The 18245-nt window shown below is 39.1% G+C and overlaps 1 protein-coding gene across 6 annotated transcripts in view; it reads left to right on the forward strand.

Moving 5' to 3' along the window:
• ltbp1 (latent transforming growth factor beta binding protein 1) overlaps positions 1 to 18245 on the forward strand; it is a 161089-nt gene that overhangs the window by 120760 nt on the left and 22084 nt on the right. For 4 of the 6 annotated variants that reach the window (XM_025897470.1, XM_025897471.1, XM_019355343.2 and 1 more), the window contains 6 exons: positions 1258 to 1419; positions 3940 to 3962; positions 5826 to 5928; positions 10294 to 10380; positions 13187 to 13312; positions 15507 to 15626. In XM_025897470.1, the coding sequence (XP_025753255.1) occupies positions 1258 to 1419; positions 3940 to 3962; positions 5826 to 5928; positions 10294 to 10380; positions 13187 to 13312; positions 15507 to 15626 (621 nt within the window). The remainder of the gene's footprint in view (positions 1 to 1257; positions 1420 to 3939; positions 3963 to 5825; positions 5929 to 10293; positions 10381 to 13186; positions 13313 to 15506; positions 15627 to 18245) is intronic. The other 2 variants (XM_025897472.1, XM_025897473.1) reach the window with 2 other exon arrangements.

Below are 18245 nucleotides of genomic sequence, written 5' to 3' on the forward strand. Positions count from 1 at the left end.
AGAGAATATCACAGATATTTTGTCATACAAAGCTCACAAAATAAGTAGAAATTGCTACTCTGTGTCTTCTCTAGGTAACACGTCTTGCCACGTTGCTGGCAGTTTTAATTGCAGGCTGCAAGGTCTGCTGTTAGAAGAGTCAGGGTTTATTAGTACGTTATTCATTCATGTTATACGTCACACCACAATCTTGTACAAATGGATTCTGATACCAACAGTCAAAAATAATATCATTATGCAGGAGCTACACCTGTGTTTTACTAATTGAGATGAAGAGAAACACTAGATTGAAAATAGTATTGCTAAACTGTGAAGATGTTTATGTTAAAACGTCAGTCTTTCCTTGTACAAGAATCACACATGTGATCAAACTTAATCTAAGTTGGAACTGAAATTGTTTCTGCACATCTTAAGCTGGGATTCAAATCTGACCTGAATCTGTCAAAAAGAAAGAAGCCTGTGATGCAGCAAAACAGCCTCAACCTTCCTTATCCACACATATGACTTGTGTTAGATGGACTGTTGTTTTAAAAAAAAATAGTTAAGCAAATAGTAAAATCCTTTTTCTCAAAAGAACAAATGAACAGTCAAGGTAGTATTTTTTGTCTACAGCGACACTGTTGGAAATACAAAACCCAGGAGATAGGACATTCAACAACAAGCTAGGATTCTAAAATACAGCTGGATATGGACATGTTCCAGCCTGGGATTTTCCTCATTTCTGAAACATTACTGGGTGTGTCAATTATCAATCTCCAATCAAAATATGTCATATATTTCTATTTCCAAATTGTTTTTCTACTAATTTTAAGGTGTTTTGTTCAGTGAAAAAGAAATCCACTGTTTTTACGGTGGGTTCTCTGTTATCTCATCGTGGGAACTGACTAGTTATTGCCTTCTTAGTTAGTTAAATATCAGTTTTTCCTCTTTTTTTTTTATCTCATTCCATTTGTCTTTTTATATTGTTACACAAGAGAAGAGTGGAAGTTATCTTGATAAGGCTGAGACATTTACTTAATATAGATTTGAAGGAACAGAGAGCTAGTAAAGAATGGAAAGTTGTGGGAAGGTAGAGCATAAAATGCTTTGTGTATTCATGGAGGCCAACTTTTTTTTTTTCTTTATCAGAAATGTGTTCAAAGTACCCTCTACTTGGTTAATGGTGGATTTTGTTCAAGTTTTTATTCTAGTGCTTTTGTATTCATTCTAAGAATACAGATATAGAGTTAACTACTCATGTCATGTGTTGTCATGCAGCTAAGTTCAAAGAAATCTGTCCTGGTGGAATGGGCTACACTGTTCTACCAAATCCTCCTGTCAATAAGCCAGTTTATCAGGAGCCCATTGACCCACCCCAACCCCTACCAACACCAGAGAGACCAGTGGAGGCGTTTGGAACACCGGAGGAGGTTATACCAGGTGAGTCTTGTATACCAGTGCATGTTTAGTTAATTTAGTCTATATATTTTATGTGTTTGGAAACACGATAATTGAGCTAGGTATCTTAGCTGATTTGTATCACTAACAGTATTCTGCTTATGCTGTCTTTATACTATATAATTGATAGGTGGAATTCAGTGAATGAATTTAATTAAAGGTTAAATTCAAATTCGTGCACTAAACTGCTGCTTCCAGGATGCTACACAGTATAAAAATATTTTATTTTATTTTAATTTATCAAAACACATCCGATATCTGAGCAATTACCTTTAAATACAACTTTTTACTCTCCTCTGCTGTCCTGCCTGTCTTAATCTTTCTCCATCTCTAAATATTTTCGCTCACTCTTTTCTCTTCCTGTGAAATGCAGCAGCTGGACCGTCAGCTTGCAGACACACACTGTGAGACAAACTGCACACAAACAGTTTGTGTGTTTGCTGATGTTTGTCTTTCTGTGTGGAGTTTGCATGTTCTCAGTGACATTGATATTTGTGTAAAAATGTATGGAGAAAAAAAAGTTGTCAGAAAAATAAATATTGAAGTAAAGTACCGACACCTTAAAATTCTAAGTACAGTAATGAAGTGTCGCACCTCTGGTCACCGTCTGTGTTCAGCAATGGTTGTTCTCAGTGGATGTAGATGGCCTCGTTTACTTATTTTTCAAACCTTTTGTTTTCTCAGTCCAAAATCTGCCCTTTGTCCCCTGAGTGGTGATGTACTGTTCAGCCTTTTCCTTCTATGAACTATATGGAGCTAGTGCGACTTGTTTGTACAGAATAATATGCAGTATTTACAGCCTCCATTATTGGTGGTGGGTGGGTGTGTGTGTGGGGGGGGGTTGACGACCCACCGTCTTTGTCAAAGACACATCAACTTGCCCTCTGTTGCAGAATTTGCGGTGCAGCAGTTAGATACTTGAGATATTAAGATGTGAATACTCCACAGTTGTATTTTATTTGGCACACTTTAAAGTGTCTGAACTCAATGTGCTGTCAAAGCAATGAATATATCTGATGGATTGCATTTACACAGTGCAGCAGAGAGACTTTGTAAAATGTTTTTTGCACTTTATTGAATGCCGAAGATGTGAAAAAGATCAAGCTGTGTAACAAATTACACCCACTTGCTCTTGTTTGAAGTGTGGTATTAATTTATCAGTGTCGTTGTGAAAAATGCCGAGACGGTGGGATAAACAGGAATCTCATGTTTGCAAATTACAACTCTAAAGTAACATTAAAAACTCTGATTTATGATCTTCTTGCATGTGATTAGGAAGCCAGATTTTGAGAAACACATCCCTCTTGTGACACTTATTTGTAGAGGACAGGGATTAGTGCTTTGACTGAGCACTCATTCCCTGCTAAAAGCCCAGCCCACAAGCCATCAAAAAGAGAGCAAAGGGGAGATAAACCTGCCTGAGAGAGGAGCCTCATCCTCTCCTGTTATTATTCAGGACATGCTTGGCAGCCACCAAGGGAAGGAGAAACTTTGCAACATCTTAGCCAAAGCCAGACAGAAACAAAATTACTGTTTAGCTTTGCTGGAGCAGAGGAGTACAGAGTTTTCCAGGCAGAGGACAGGCCTCAAAAAACAATCGGACAAAAACCCACCACCCTAAACCTGTGCAGATTAGTGTTTGGATACCACCAGAAAGTAATGAGGCACCTGGCAGCCAGATACACTGGTACTTTGGAGCAGCAAAAGATGTGCTGGGTGGAAGGAGGAGATATTTTGCTTTTTTTCTAAATCCTTACTGTTGTCATATTGAGACCTGGAAATGTGGTGTGTGCTGTTTATGATCTTTTCACAACATCAAACATGGACCTGTATATATGTAGTTAAGCATTTACTTAAACAAAGGTTGGATATTGAAATTGAGGTGTTTCACATTAAAAAAATTGCCATATTTTTGAAGGGCAATAGGAAGAATCTTGTTCTGAGTGGGGGGAATTCTTGTGATTATGGATCACAGTTTGAGGCACAGCTGCACAAACTAATGAGAATGTAAATCTACTGAGAATAACAACTGTGACCTTGAACACAATTTGCATGAAGACCTATTAGGTGTTGAAATGCTGTAAATTCTTACCAATACTGCAAGAAAAATAACAATTCTTGTGAATTTCTGACCGACAGATGATGATGGATGACAAGGAGCAAAAATAAGGAGCATGAAGCTTTATAATTAGTGAATAAAGTATTAACTAATACCTTACTAATGCTTAATAGTATGTCGTTCATATAAAGTGTTACCAAAACGCTGTGATTGGGGAAGCAATTGTTACTTTTCTTGCAGTATTGGTAAGAATTTATAGCATTTCAACAGCTAATAAGCAATAAGAAAAGTCTAAAGGTATTCAGCGTTTATGATGTTGAAACAGTTTTTGACTGATTAGCTTTGAGTATCTTAAATCTGACATTTAAAAAAGAAGTTTGAGCTTTGCTACATTAACACAAACTTTCACTCAAAATTTTTGTTTGTGTTTTTTCTTTGGTCAGTAGCAACCACTTCACCAGAGCAGGTAGGTTTGGTACCTTTTCACTCTTTAGGGTGAAAATGCAAAAGCAGTTTGCCTGCATACGCTTAGCAAATACACTTAGCTGCAAAAGAGTTTTAAAAATCACGTTTGCATGAAATCAGCAACATTGCTGCATGACTTTGGCTGGTCAGTTGAGCAGCAAGTCAATTTCTACATCTCATGTAGACTTTAAGAACCAGACTGAAATCTTTGACATGGTCCCAGATCTAGATATTCCACGCTTCTAGCTCCCTTTTGCCAAGCTGTTTATTCTTGCTCTGTGATTAAATTGCAGCCAGTTGCCATGCAAGCTAAATGCTAATTTGCTTCTCAGCACAGTACCTGCATTGCATGACGTAAGTAGTAGGAGGCTTAAATGATTCATGGGTCATGGCTAAAGATGCACTGCTCCAAAAAATTAAAGGAACACTGAAAACACATCAGATCTCAGTGGGGGAAAAATCTTGCTGGATATCAATACAGATATGGACTGGGTAATGTGTTAGGATTGAAAGGATGCCACATTGTTTGATGCAAATGAAAATGATCAACCTACAGAGAACTTAATTCAAAGAAACCCTCCATAATCAAAGTGAAAGAAAGATGTGGCAGGCTAATCCGTTTTGCCAACATTTCATTTGAACAATTTGAAGTGGTACTCAATTGTTTGTATCATCCCCACGTGCCAAGGTTGGGGCATGCTCCTAATGAGATAACAGCTGATTTCAGGATATCACTGAGCTACTGGGCAGTCTAAGGCACAGGCTGATGCTATCAGCCTGACAGAAAGCTAATCTCCCAGAGGTGTTCTATTGGATTTAGGTCAAGTAAGACTGGAACTCAAGGCCAGTCAATGGTATCAATTTCTTTATTCTGCAGGAACTACCTGCATGCTCTTGCCACATGAGGCTGGGCATTGGCGTGCATCAGGAGGGACCCGGGAGGGTCTAACGATGCGTTCAAGATTTTTATCCCATTACCTAATGGCAGTCAGGGTGCTGTTGCCTAGCATGTAGGGGCCTTAATGGATATGTCTCCATGGATATCACTAACCCAAAACGAAACCAGTGATTCTGAATGATGTTACAGGCAGCATAACGTTCTCTATGGCTTCTCCTGTCACATACGCTCAGGGTGAATGGATCTAACCCTTATCACTGGTATTAGAACTATAATTTCTAGTATACTTTGGCAAATGCCAAGCCTTTAGTCTCACCCCAATGTGTCGGGGAGTGAACACAGGACCCACTAGAGGATGTCAGACCCTCAGTCCATCCTCATAAGTCTGTTTCTGATTCTTGTCAGAGACATTCACAGCAATCATTTTGTAGATCTCTGTTCCTCCTTGCACAAAAGAGCAAATGCCGGTCCTGCTGATGGGTTAAGGCTGATGGGTTAAGCTGCCCCTGTCCAGCGTTCCAAGAATAACTGCCTGTCTCCTGCGGCCTCCTCTGTGTTCTTGAGACTGTGCTAGGAGACACTGCAAACCGTCCAGAAATGGTATTGATGTTCCATCCTGGAGGAGTTGGACTATTTGTGCTACTGGTAGTGACACTGACCCTAGGCAAATGAAAAAACAGTCAGAATAGATGAATGTCAGTGGCCTCCAGTTGTAAAACCATTCCTGTTTTGTGGTTGGTCTCATTGTTGCCCCTCTAGTGCGCCTGTTGTTAATTTCATTAATGCCAAAGTACCTGAACCTGATTAACCACCCCCTTTTTTACTTGACTGACCAGACCAATATCCCAAGGTTAACAGACTGGATTACATACGCTGAAGTGTTCCTTTAATATTTTTGAGCAGTATATGTATACAATGCTATGTTGATTTTATGTCTTTGGTGTTGTCTGTGTCTTTTCATTGAAGGAGCTGGTAATTCCTGTGGGTAGCATTAGTCCAGTAGTTGAGCCTATCCAGCCCCAGCTATCTCCGGGTGTTTCCACCATCAAGATGGAGGCACCTTACCCAGGTTTCTGCTTTGCCCTTTAAACTTCAAAGCAGTTTCAGACTCAGCTTATCGAGCTTACGATGGGTTCAGACAAAGCAATTTTTAATACTTGGGTTTAATATATCTTGATCCAGTGGTCTGAAAAGAGTGCTGTTTCAGTGATGGTGATTACTGAGTCATTTTAAAACTTGTTATTGACTTGACAGTGATATGTTGGTCTCAAACCATCATAGCTTGTTGTTTTTCACAACATGCAAAATATCACTGTGAAAGAGGTACAAGGTAATTACTGGAAACAAGCCTGTAAAAGTGGTATCCCAAGCAGTATGTATGGTACTAATTGTACTGGGTTTCAGAAAAGCCTACTAACAGAACCTCCAAAAGTTGAATCTGTTCATCTGGACGTAGCATTATGTGGGAGAAACGTTTCGTCACTCATCCAAGTGACTTCTTCAGTCTCTTGGATGTGTACCTATATGAGACTGAAGAAGTCACTTGGATGAGTGACGAAACGTTTCTCCCACAAAACGCTACGTCCAGATGAACAGATTCAACTTTTGGAGATTTACTTTCCTGGATGATTGAGAATGCATCAAGACGTACTAACAGAACGTTACAAATAAGTTGTTGTTTTTTTAAATTCTCTGTGCTGTGCATGCACAAGACATAAGACCGAGGTTGTAAGAATTTAAAAGAAGGGCACAGATGATCAGTGTTAACAACACACTATCTTACCATCTGCTCAAGTCATCTGGTATCCACAGACTACACAAAATAAACCATCAATTATGTCCCTGATGTCTGTTTATGGTATGGATAGGCATCATCAGTTTGATATTGTCTCATCTGAACCCAGCATTAGATCACTTTGTTAGTCTTAACTGCACACAGGTTTTATTGTATTGTAGTTTTATTGTACTGATGGAAATGTCACTGATTGGTGAGTAAAGTCCTATTTTGATGACACAACTTGTACATTTTTACCATCAATATCAGATGTTTTTTTAAACCACATGTTACAAGCAAGGGCTACATCTGACAGCATGCTCTTCAGTAGCATCTTGTCACAAAGTCTACAGCAAACCCTTAGTAAGACTTGAAATAATTTTCGTACAACCATAACGCATATATATAAATAAAGAATATATAAAGCATTACGGTAAATTTATTTTATAATTAATGCTTATAGAATGTTGAAACTATATGTTTTGGATCATAGGGTAAAGTAAGGGAGTAGATGGAGCTGGTGGAATTTATTTAGGAACCATAGCAAATTAACCACAAAGTGGCAGGCCATATAGGTGTACCTATTTGGGTGTACCTATATGGCCTGCCATGTACCTCAGCACTCAACAATCTTAGGATTGTTGAGTGCTGAGGTACATGGCACATAAGTCAACAATGCTGTGCTGACAAAATAAATGCTCCTCCCCTCCTCTGTCATTGACATCAGTATAAAAACAGTGGCATGGATTTCCACAGCAGTTTCTGTGGGTGTAGTGTGTAGTTGGACTAGTATTTTTGTCCATATACTGTATATTCATTATACAAAGTGAATAATTTAAATCTTTTATTTATATCTCATAAATACCAGTAAGGTATTTGGAATATTTCAAGTTTGAGTTAATTACTATTCAAAAACTGAACAGTTTGAATACTGTCTCAGTTTACTTCACTGCGCACAACCACAACCATGTGTAAGACAGCTGACTTGAGTTGTTCAGATGATGAGCATCGACTACCTCCACAGAGAGGGTAAGCCACAGAAGCTCGTTGGGGGTGGGTTATTTATTTTTTGTGTTGGCTTGCAGTTTTATTCATAATGTAAGATTGATTGTAAATTTTGTTGGGCTTACTGCCTTTTTACCAAGAACAATCGTTTGTTTTCTGAAATTTCTCTTCTGTATAGTCACAAGGCTGTCCTTTCTAAACCTGTTAAACTTCTTGCCAAAGGTAGTCCTTGGGACATTAAGAAGTGTTAACAGTTGAGGTCATATGATCACATTTTTGCAGAAGCAGGTTGAGGTGATGAGTGATGGTTATGACAAAAATTAAATGCTGTCATTCATGATGTTTATGCCAAAATTTTCAGTACATTTGTGCAGAATATAAGATCGGGTGATATTATCCTTCCCATTGTCCTTATTTGTTACCTAGTCACTCTAGTGCTGCATTTCCTGTTTTAACTGCCACTGGTGGTTCCCCCATCTCTCTTATTTTAGGTGTCAGTCACACATGAGTAGAAGTAGGATGGCAACCTCCATGCAACCAGGAAAAAAAATGGTTTGTGAGTGATTGCACAGAATTTTTTGGCTGTCTGGGGTCAAATACAAGTACTTGAAACAAAGTCGTCTTGCAACGAAAAGCAGTTGCCCAATGGTTTAGGGTGCTGCACCATCAACCTCTGGGCAGCCACTTTTTTCAGGTCGCCACATTGGAGGCAACCTATGGGCAGAAATCGGTGCCATCAGAAACTGAATTTGAATAAGTTAAATTTGAATTTGAATTGCTCGGATTGAATCTGAATTGTAACTTGAATAAATGCTTTTAAAAACTGAATATGAATTAGCCTAATTTGAAATTCAATTTATTGGTTTGAAAATGATCATCACTAAATTGAAATTGAATTTTATTTTTGAAAATGAATTCATTTGCTTTGAAACTGCATTTTATCCTTTAAAAATTTAGCTCTCGAATAATTTCAGATTCACTTCTCACCATTCAGTTTCAGTTCTACAATTCAATTTCAGTTACAAAATTCAGTTTTTGGGGACTTACATCCGGTTCCAGTTCAAGAGTAATGAGCGCAGATTAATAGAACTACGTTTTAAAACGTAGTTCTATTAATTGACGTTGTGAGCACAGTGCCAGAATGTTGGCTATGTCTTTTCACTGTTTAGAGCATCACATTTTGCTTCTCCACAGTAATCCTGGCATTTATTGAAACGAAAGAGACTTGAATTAAACTTAATGGACTATCAGAGGGAGGGAGAAGGAGAATCCTGTGAGACGATAAGACGATGCATCTCGTGCTCCTTTTTACTGTGAGCCGAGTGGGTTGAAGTGTTTCAGAGTTTTAGTCACATTTCTACTCAATGCAAACATTTCATATCAACATTCATGTCTTTCATTCATTTATTTGCTTTGATTGGTGCTATTACAAAACATATGACTGTCAAAATGCATGTATTAATGGGATTGTGATAGGTTTTAGACTCATTTGTGAGGTCCACAAACATCTCCAGTAATTTTAGCATAAGCATTCAACCTTAGGTCATAAACATATTGATCTTCAGCCTGATTGATCTTAGCTACCGTGCTGTCTTCAGAGAGCAATGCATTTATGCTTACACTGTATTATTCTGTCAGTACATTACTCATTCCTTGATTTTTGAGCTGCAAATCTGCACTGTTGTTGGTACAGTGCTGGCCATTAATGAAATGAACTAGTTGTATCTGTTTATTTATAAATGTATAAAGTATATAAATTTACCGTGTTTACTTCCAGACCAGTCTGTGGCTGAGAACCGTGCCTGATGTGTAGATTGTTTGTGATCCATCTGTATACCTCTGATGTAGACAGCACCAGATTTGCAACAGGCAACAAAAAAAATCGGACTTTTTTACAGTTAATCACATTTTTTTTGCATGCAGAGCAGTGCCAACTTGACCCCTTGTAATCAAAAACTGATAGCAGACTGCCTCAGTCTTAACAATTGTTTTATCTCTCTTTTCTCAAAATCTTAAAGGTGTTTTAAAGAGAACAATTGACTGTAAGTCATCTTAGATTTGGTTCCCATCTTTGAAGGAACCATTTCAAATGCATTTGATTGTTGATTACACATGTTGTGGAGCAGTCTCCAATCTGTTTTCCCTAGTGTCTGTGGTCTTAACCAACCGATTAGACATATGCATTCAGAGTTGCATTTCTAAGCATTGCTATCATACTGTGGTCTGTGCATATCTGTGGGCGTGATTTGGTCTGGTCCTATCTGACCTCTCTCATTATAACTTCAGCTTTGTATGAATACACCCAAAACTGCTGTAAACTGCATTGTCTTGCCTTGCCAAACAATGAGAACTTTATTTTGTCTGTCACATGTCCATCTGTCAAGACTCTTATACAAACCCAAGGTACCACTTAGACTCCACTGTATGATTTTGGTACTCTGTTGCTTAGGCACTTTGGGAGAGACACCAGTCTGCCAGTGTAGTTTAGTAGTTAATTACAGTTCAGTGTTGCTGGCATTAAAGAATTAAGCTACAAGTAAATTCTGAATGTGTTCAAAATGAATATGCCAAAATAAAATATGTTGAATTAAGAATAAACTACATGCACACTAGAACTAATGGCTTGTGTTGTGGTTTTCCTTTTTGGTTCAACAGAAGTGGTTGAGAGGATTTCTCCTCCTGCACCAGTAGAGATTCTTCCAACTAATGCAGGCCAGGACATTGCACCTACCCAGTCAGCAGGTAGGACTGAAACATTCTTCACTCTTTCTTTGCAAACTTTTTTGGTGTTTTTTTTTGTGTGTTTTTTTCTTTTGTTTTCTCTTTTTCATTGTGTTTTTCTTTGCACCAGCTTTTTGTAATTGTGTAAATGCTAGTTGGTGTCTACCTCATAAGAGTTGAACCATTTCAATTTAAGAAAGATCCGAGTAATTTGCAAATCAGTTGCCAGAAAATATTAGCAGCAACACCTATGCAAAAACTGTGACATAACAAGCTCTAGCTAATTACAAAAATGTTCTATAGGAATATAATCAGAATACACCCAGCATGCAGCATTGACAGTCATGGTTGTGAGTAGTCGGGGGGGTTGCTGTTCGATTTTGTACTCGCACAACTGAACCATGAGCAGGTTGATTATCTTATTAAAAGTCTTACGTTCTCATTGCGTACAACCCCGAATACTGTGGCTCCTCTGACAAAGACAGCCTGGGATCAGAAGTGTTTGACTCCCTGGTACAATTCCCAAATATGGACCTTAATGTAGATAACCCATAAGCTAGAGCAGAAATAGTGTCTCAGTGTTTCATTTAACCTGGATGCAATCCAAATGCAATCCATAAATCTACAGAGACATCTTATTATTCATCACCCATTGAAGAAAATAAGAAAACCCCAGGGTTCTCTTCAGCACGGTGGCCAGGCTGGCAGAAAGTTAGAGTTGAGCCAAGCATTCCTTTACCCTAACTAAACTTAGCACAAAAAGTAAGGAAATTTGTCTTTGGTCGATTATTTCTTTATTGTAACAACTATTATTGGCAATTAATCCTATACTGATGGAAAGCCTGTTTATTTCCTCTGAAGCAGTACCACATTTGTAAGGAAAATGAGCAGCAGAGTTATGTATGTGGGTTGTGCCCACGAAAAACTCGCCAAATCTTCTCTGCAAGACTGCTCAAAGAAGTCCTACTGTTAATTAATGCTTCACTCTCCACCTTAGGGTGGCAATAATTAAACTATTACTTAAAAGGTCTTCTCTAGACTCATCTGTCTTAGCTAATTATAGGAATATCTCAAACCTTTTTAGCCTACAGAAACAACATTGAAGTTTATGAATTATCTTCTTGTGGCCTCTGACACTGAACTCGTCTTATACTTGCCGTACTAGACTTCAGACCAGGTTGATAGTGCTGACCGCAATGTTTTATTACAAAGATTAGAACATGCCATAGGTATTACAGGGACTGTGCTGCAGTGGTCTGAATTACTGACTCCAATTTATTCATCTAAATAAGGAATCTTCTTCCCTCACGAAGTTTAATTACGGAGTTCCACAGGTTCTGCGCTGGGACATTTGCCTCAAATTGAGTGAAATGCTGAACTAAAAGATTAGAGTTTGAAAAAGACCTTCTCCAAGAACTTTATATTCCAAGTGTGCTGCAAAGGCTCCAAACTTCATGAAGTCATTGAGAGAATAAATTTATATTATTTCTCCATATTGTAAAATGGTAAATGGCCTGTATTTATATAGCGCTTTTATGGTCCCTAAGGACCCCAAAGCGCTTTACATATCCAGTCATTCACCCATTCACACACTGGTGATGGCAAGCTGCGTTGTAGCCACAGCCACCCTGGGGCGCACTGACAGAGGCGAGGCTGCCGGACACTGGCGCCACCGGGCCCTCTGACCACCACCAGTAGGCAACGGGTGAAGCGTCTTGCCCAAGGACACAACGACCGAGACTGTCCGAGCCGGGGCTCGAACCGGTAACCTTCCGATTACAAGGCGAACTCCCAACTCTTGAGCCACGATCGCCCCACAGTACATAGAATAGTACATTGTACATAGAATATATAGAAGAATCTATGACTAGGCAACTGTATTTGACATATTTGATTCAGTCCAAAACTAGAATTATTAGTTAAAGTTGACTTTCAGCTTTAATTCAAGGGGTTTATCAAAATGACAAATGTTTATACCTTTTTATACATATTCCCACATTTTCTGAGGCTCAAAGGTAATTAACAAGTTAAAATAATTTTAAATATAAGAATTGTGTTTAGTACTACAGTCAGATTTTTGCAGGGTTTTTTTTTTTTTTTTTTTTTTAAATGACTGTAATTCCAAAAGTGTTTAATGTAAGCTGAAAGTCTGCAATCAGATCTTGATTTTTTTGGTTGGTCCAGGCAAAGTGAGCAAAATTGCTTCACTGTCCAAATACTTCTAACTGTATGTGTCTCTGCACTTTGTGGATGGACTTTGTTATATATAGTGTGCACACTGTGCAAAACAGATTTTTTTGTGTACGTTGTCGTCCATAGAGTCTTCTTAAAACTTCTCGAACTATTGCCTGATGTCCAGTAACACTTGTTAGCACAGAGCTAATCTACATCTTAGCTTTTCCAGTTGGAAAATAACTGCATCGCTAACTGTCAAAGATGTTTGCTGTGGTGCAAACTCACATCTCAAATCATTTACTGATGAACTAAAAAGGATTTACTGTGAAAAGCAGCTCACAAGGATAACTGCAATGTACAAAAAGGTATTTATTTGAGCTTCTTCACGATATGCTGAGATTAACTGCCAATAATAAAACACTTCGTCGGTGATATGGTTTTAATTTCGTCACCTGCTCTGCAGTCAGTTGCTTTCGGCTACTTTGTGGTAGATTTTGTGAACTTGTGATGCTTTTTTATTAAGCTGTTAACTTGTGGTACATTAATGGTATGCTGTGGTTCCTTGCAGCTCTTTATAGTAACCTATGGGACCCATTATTAGCTCTTAAAAGTGCTGCTACATTAGTGCTCTCCTGTTTCTCTTCTGGCCCAGAGGTAGATGAGTGCCAGATCAACCCTTATATTTGCGGCCACGGGATTTGTTACAACACAGCTGAGAGCTATATCTGCCACTGTGATGAAGGATACCACCTGGATGAGGCCCAAACCACCTGCATAGGTAAGGAATGTATTGGTCAGAGTTGAGGTTAAACAAGGTTTGTAAGCCATGTGTAGTGCGAACAAGAGCAACATGATTTTAGCAAAGCTCACAGAATCAGTGTCCTGCAGTTGAGATATGATAGGTGAAATGAATGGCCCATGTCCAAAAGAAATGAACAGCAAATGGCTGTTTTCTCAACTTAAAGCACTCTTTTTTTCCTTGTGATCTGTTTCCAGCTTCCCCATATACTGTCCGAAAGTTTAATCCTTCTCATCACAGACAGCCATGAGGTCTGAATGAAATTGTGGATACAATCTTACAAACCAGCATCTTTACACCACCTTCTGTAAGAAAAAGGAAGTTAATTATTATTGAAATAAAGGGAGGCACATTAGAAAATTTTATTTACTTTCTTTATAACAATTGTATTCTTTTCGAGATTTTTTTGGTGTAGAGTGTGAGCTTTTTTTTTGGCTTCCGAAGTAGGGAGTAGAAAAAGAAAACGTTTTAGAACCACTGCGTGAAAGGCACTGTGTGGGTTTGCTGGATTGCACCCAAGACCCAAGAACCTTAGTTCAAGAACCAGTACATTTGACTGAAGAGAAGTTTGTGAGTTAGCATGAATTATGGTCTAAGTTCTTAGTTACTGCCTACTTCTTACTATAGTCAATGAGCTAAGAACTTAGACATAATTCATTATAGACTAATATGTTTGTTAGGCTGGAGCCCCAGAGCAAATAAATATCTAAAACTTATTCGCCATATGCTGTATCCTGTTCTGGAATAAACGTAAGACATGGAGGAACATTTACAGTCAAAGTAAATCAGGCACTAGGACAGTATTTATGCTATACACATCCATAACATCTGGCATTGGTCAAACAAAGCTCCGCTCACTAACAAGTGCATTCTAAAGGAATTCTAAGCCAGTGGGATCTCGGACGAGACCAACAACCACACTGTTACCAGCATCAGCGCCACCCTCCTCCCGGTTCATCAGCCTTATTGGGATATGAATGTGATGCACTGTGTCATTACGTGGTTTCCTGCCGTTTCAGTGCAGCTCTCCCCACCCACCAAAATGATATTGAATTAGGGCTCAGAGAGCAAACAGGCGTGATGATGATTTCTCCATAGCCGCAATAAAATCTTTTCTGCTCAGCTGCAGAGGCTCTGGGATCAGATTATGACTTCTTTGAGATGTTTATATGCATGTGGGTTTGCAACCATGGTGTCTATTAATAAGATTAATGCAAAGCAGACAAAAGCAGGAGTTTTTGTTTTAGATGTTCTAATAAAAATCATTACACCATGGTGTGTAAGATTTCCTACGATACATATTTGACTGGTGAACATTTCTACACGGGTACTTTGTAAATTGCGACAATCACCATCAAGTCAGTTCTAAGGGAAAAAATGTATTTGTTGTGATTTTTAGATGCCCTGTGATATTGATACTGCCCAAGCGTGAGATCCTTGTTGCAGTCTTTTAGCTTTGTTTTTAGTCTCTACCAGGTCCCAGTCACTTTTGCCTTTCACCAAAATATAACATTATGTGTGTCACCTGTGATGACTTAGAACTCTGAGTGATAAACAGTTTCTGTCTGTCTGCTTTTTAATACTTTTTCTTTGAAAAACAGCTGGTAATGTGGAAGAAATTGAGTTTTGGTGAACCAGCTTTAGAAATGTTGCTCTTTAGTAAGTAAGTAAGTCAGTAAGTAAAATTTATTTATATAGCACTTTTTAAGACAAAAAGCTGTTACAAAGTGCTTCACATGGGAATGAAGGCATGTCAAACAAACAATATAGCAGTATAGAAGCATATCAAACAAAGCAATAGTACAGTATAAATATAGAATAAAAGTACTCCAGTACTGGAGCCAGGGTTTGAAAAGCGTGATCCCCCTTCGTTTTCAAACGGGTCCGTGGAATAGATAGAAGACCACTATCAGTGGATCTAAGAGTCCGCTTTGGAGAGTAGGGTTGGAGAAGCTCAGTGATATATTGACTTTATTGACTCAGCTGTTTACAGTGAAGCTGATGAACGTCTGCCAAACCACAGACAGACATGCAGAGAAGGATTCAGCAGCTACAGAGCCAGAGAGTGCTGGTAGAGACTAAAACTAGAGCTAAAAGAAGAGTGCATACTGAATGACCATTTTTGAACATCCTGTATTGCATTTGTTGTGACAGCTTATTTGTGTGTTCTCAGATATCGATGAATGTGAAAACAGGCTAGTGTGTCCTTCTGGTATCTGCTTCAATGAGCTTGGTAGTTACACCTGTGGCTCCTGTCCGTCTGGCTTCTTGGGTCAAGGAGGCCAGTGTGTAGGTAGGTCTTTACACTGTTAACATGTACATGTCTGTGTGTTTGGACCTTACTGCAGTGCAAGACTCCTTTAATTCAGTTCTAATTAATAATGTGCCTAAACTAAACTAAACAGTGTGTAATATAAGACATATATATTAACACTGCACTAATATCATACAGAGGCTGAAGTCACCGGGTTGTATCTAGGTTGCTGATTAGTGTAGAGTAAAGGTTGTGTTACTTTGAGCCTGTCACACAATCATGGACTGGAGGAGTTACAGTGACTGCCTGAAAACACATGGAGAAAGACAAAGAGAGGTTTTCATCTGTTTCTGATTTTTCATTTTTAACAAATTTCTTTTAATTATCTGATCACATAGTTAAAATATTGTATATGGTTGCTAGCAAAGCTAGCAAATCTCTGTAATCATCAGAAAACCAACAGGAAACCATTATGTGTGCCAACTTCCAGTATAAGCCATTAATGGCCTAGAGAACACTTATATTTTTCAGGATAACCCTTAGCCTCATGGTGTCTATGTCTGGCAGTCAACACATTAAGGGATCAACCCAGGAAACAGATGTAAGGTTGTACACCTGTACCAGTCGAGAAATGAAATTGCAAACCACGCCAAAGAATACACAACATTTTCCCACGCTTTCCTGGAAATGCTATTATTTCTAGCAGGCACCAAAGGTTTGCCCATCTCTACTCTTTTAGCACTTTGCCACTCCTGTATCCTATGTGACTCGAGGTTAGCTGTGAGGTTTTGACACACCATGTCAGGCAAGCCAAGCCACAACTGAGAACGGTGGTAGAAGCAAGAGAAAAGAATTAGGCTGTGCAGAGTCCTTCATAGAATAATAATAAACCATGCCACAAGTGTTTGCATGTGACTGCCAAACTCACATCTACTAGATTGTGTGTGTGTGTGTGTGTGTGTGTGTGTGTGTGTGTGTGTGTGTGTCCATGAGTTTGAGGGCATTTTTGGGTTACAATTAGGTCATGGTTAGGTTTAGGCTGAGAGTTAGGATTAGGCATTCATTTTTGATGGTTAGAGTAAACGGCATTATGTCAGTTTGTAGGCAGTCGCTTCCTGTAGTTGATGATGACACTATTGATAAAAGAAGGAAGTGGACTTCGATTCCCAAGATGTACTTTAGCATCAGGGAGCAAAAAAGATATCCGTCTTACATCTTCGGCTTATCCTTTTCAGGGTGGCAGGGAGCCTATCCCAGCCCTCTTAGGGCGAGAGGCAGGGTACACGCTAGACAGGTCGCCAGTCTGCCACAGGGATAACACAGAGACAGATAACCATTGGACAATTTAGAATCACCAATTAACTTAACCCCACTAAATGCATGTTTTTTGAATGTGGGAGGAAGCTGGAGTACCCGGAGAGAACCCACACAAACATGGGGAGAACTTGCAAACTCCACACAAAAAGAGCCTAGCCTGATGGTGGAATTGAACTCAGGACTTTCTTGCTACTAGGCAGCAGTGCTAAACACTGTGCTGCTTGGGTCGTTGCTATAAATTGCTATAAATCATATTCGATTCACATCAATTTAGTAACTTGATTTATACTGAGCTTCCTCTCCATAGCACTGCCACCCAAAGCTAATGTCATCTTAAACAACGATCAGGCAGTTGGAGATCTTGATGACTGTATAGAAAACCAACTCTTGCTTGACAGGAAGAGACATGTAGCAGTAACAGGCTCAGAGAAGGTGCAGCCATCTGTGAAGACAAAAAAAGAGAGCATAGAGAGACCACGAAGAACAAAACTGACAAAGCACTAACTACAGGAGAGAATAAACGAAAGTTAATGACATGAAAGGCAACCGTGAAAATTATATATTAATAACGGGAGTGAAAAGAGGGGAGTGCTGGGTGCATCATGGGAGGTCTTTTAGCAGACTGAGCCACTTACAGCCCTTTATCAAAAAAGAAAGTATGAAGTCAATGTTAAAGTAAAGAAGGTGTCTGTCCCCTGAGCCCAAACTGGTAGCTGTTTTCAGAAGAGAGAGCCTGAGGGCTGACGGCTCTGCCTCCCATTGTACTTTAAACATCTCTAGGAACCACAAGTGAACCTGCAGTCTGAAAGCAACGTTCTCGACTGGGATGATGGGATGATGTTTTCGAGATACGGTGGAGCATAATCATTTAGGACTTGTGTGCTGATTCCTTGTGCAAAGTGTCTTCATAGCCACTAGAGCTGATAGACTTAGCAACAGATGATTTACTCTGAGCTCTGACGACTTCTTGTGCATTATGCTTCAGAATGCTGAAGAGCCTGGAATGGAATCCGACTCACACCGACGTACTTCAACCAATGATGACATTTTTGTAAATACAGATATTTTCAGTCATGTTTAATTATTTGAAGCCATGCTTCCATTGTATAACAATGTAATATGCATTAGTTATAATAGGCCACTCCCAATACTGTGCCTGTGTTTACCTGAAGTGTTTATTGTAGTGTTCAGATCTGTTTAGTGTAACACTCACACTATAAATCAGTGCGCTCACTGTTTTCACTGTATGTGAAGAAACACTGCAGACAGTCTCAACCAGCTTGTTCGCTTAAATAATTATTCATTGAGAGAAGCCCCTCAGCACACTGTGTATCTGCTGTG

The sequence above is a fragment of the Oreochromis niloticus genome, linkage group LG13 (genome assembly GCF_001858045.2).
Source record: "Oreochromis niloticus isolate F11D_XX linkage group LG13, O_niloticus_UMD_NMBU, whole genome shotgun sequence".
NCBI lineage: Eukaryota > Metazoa > Chordata > Actinopteri > Cichliformes > Cichlidae > Oreochromis > Oreochromis niloticus.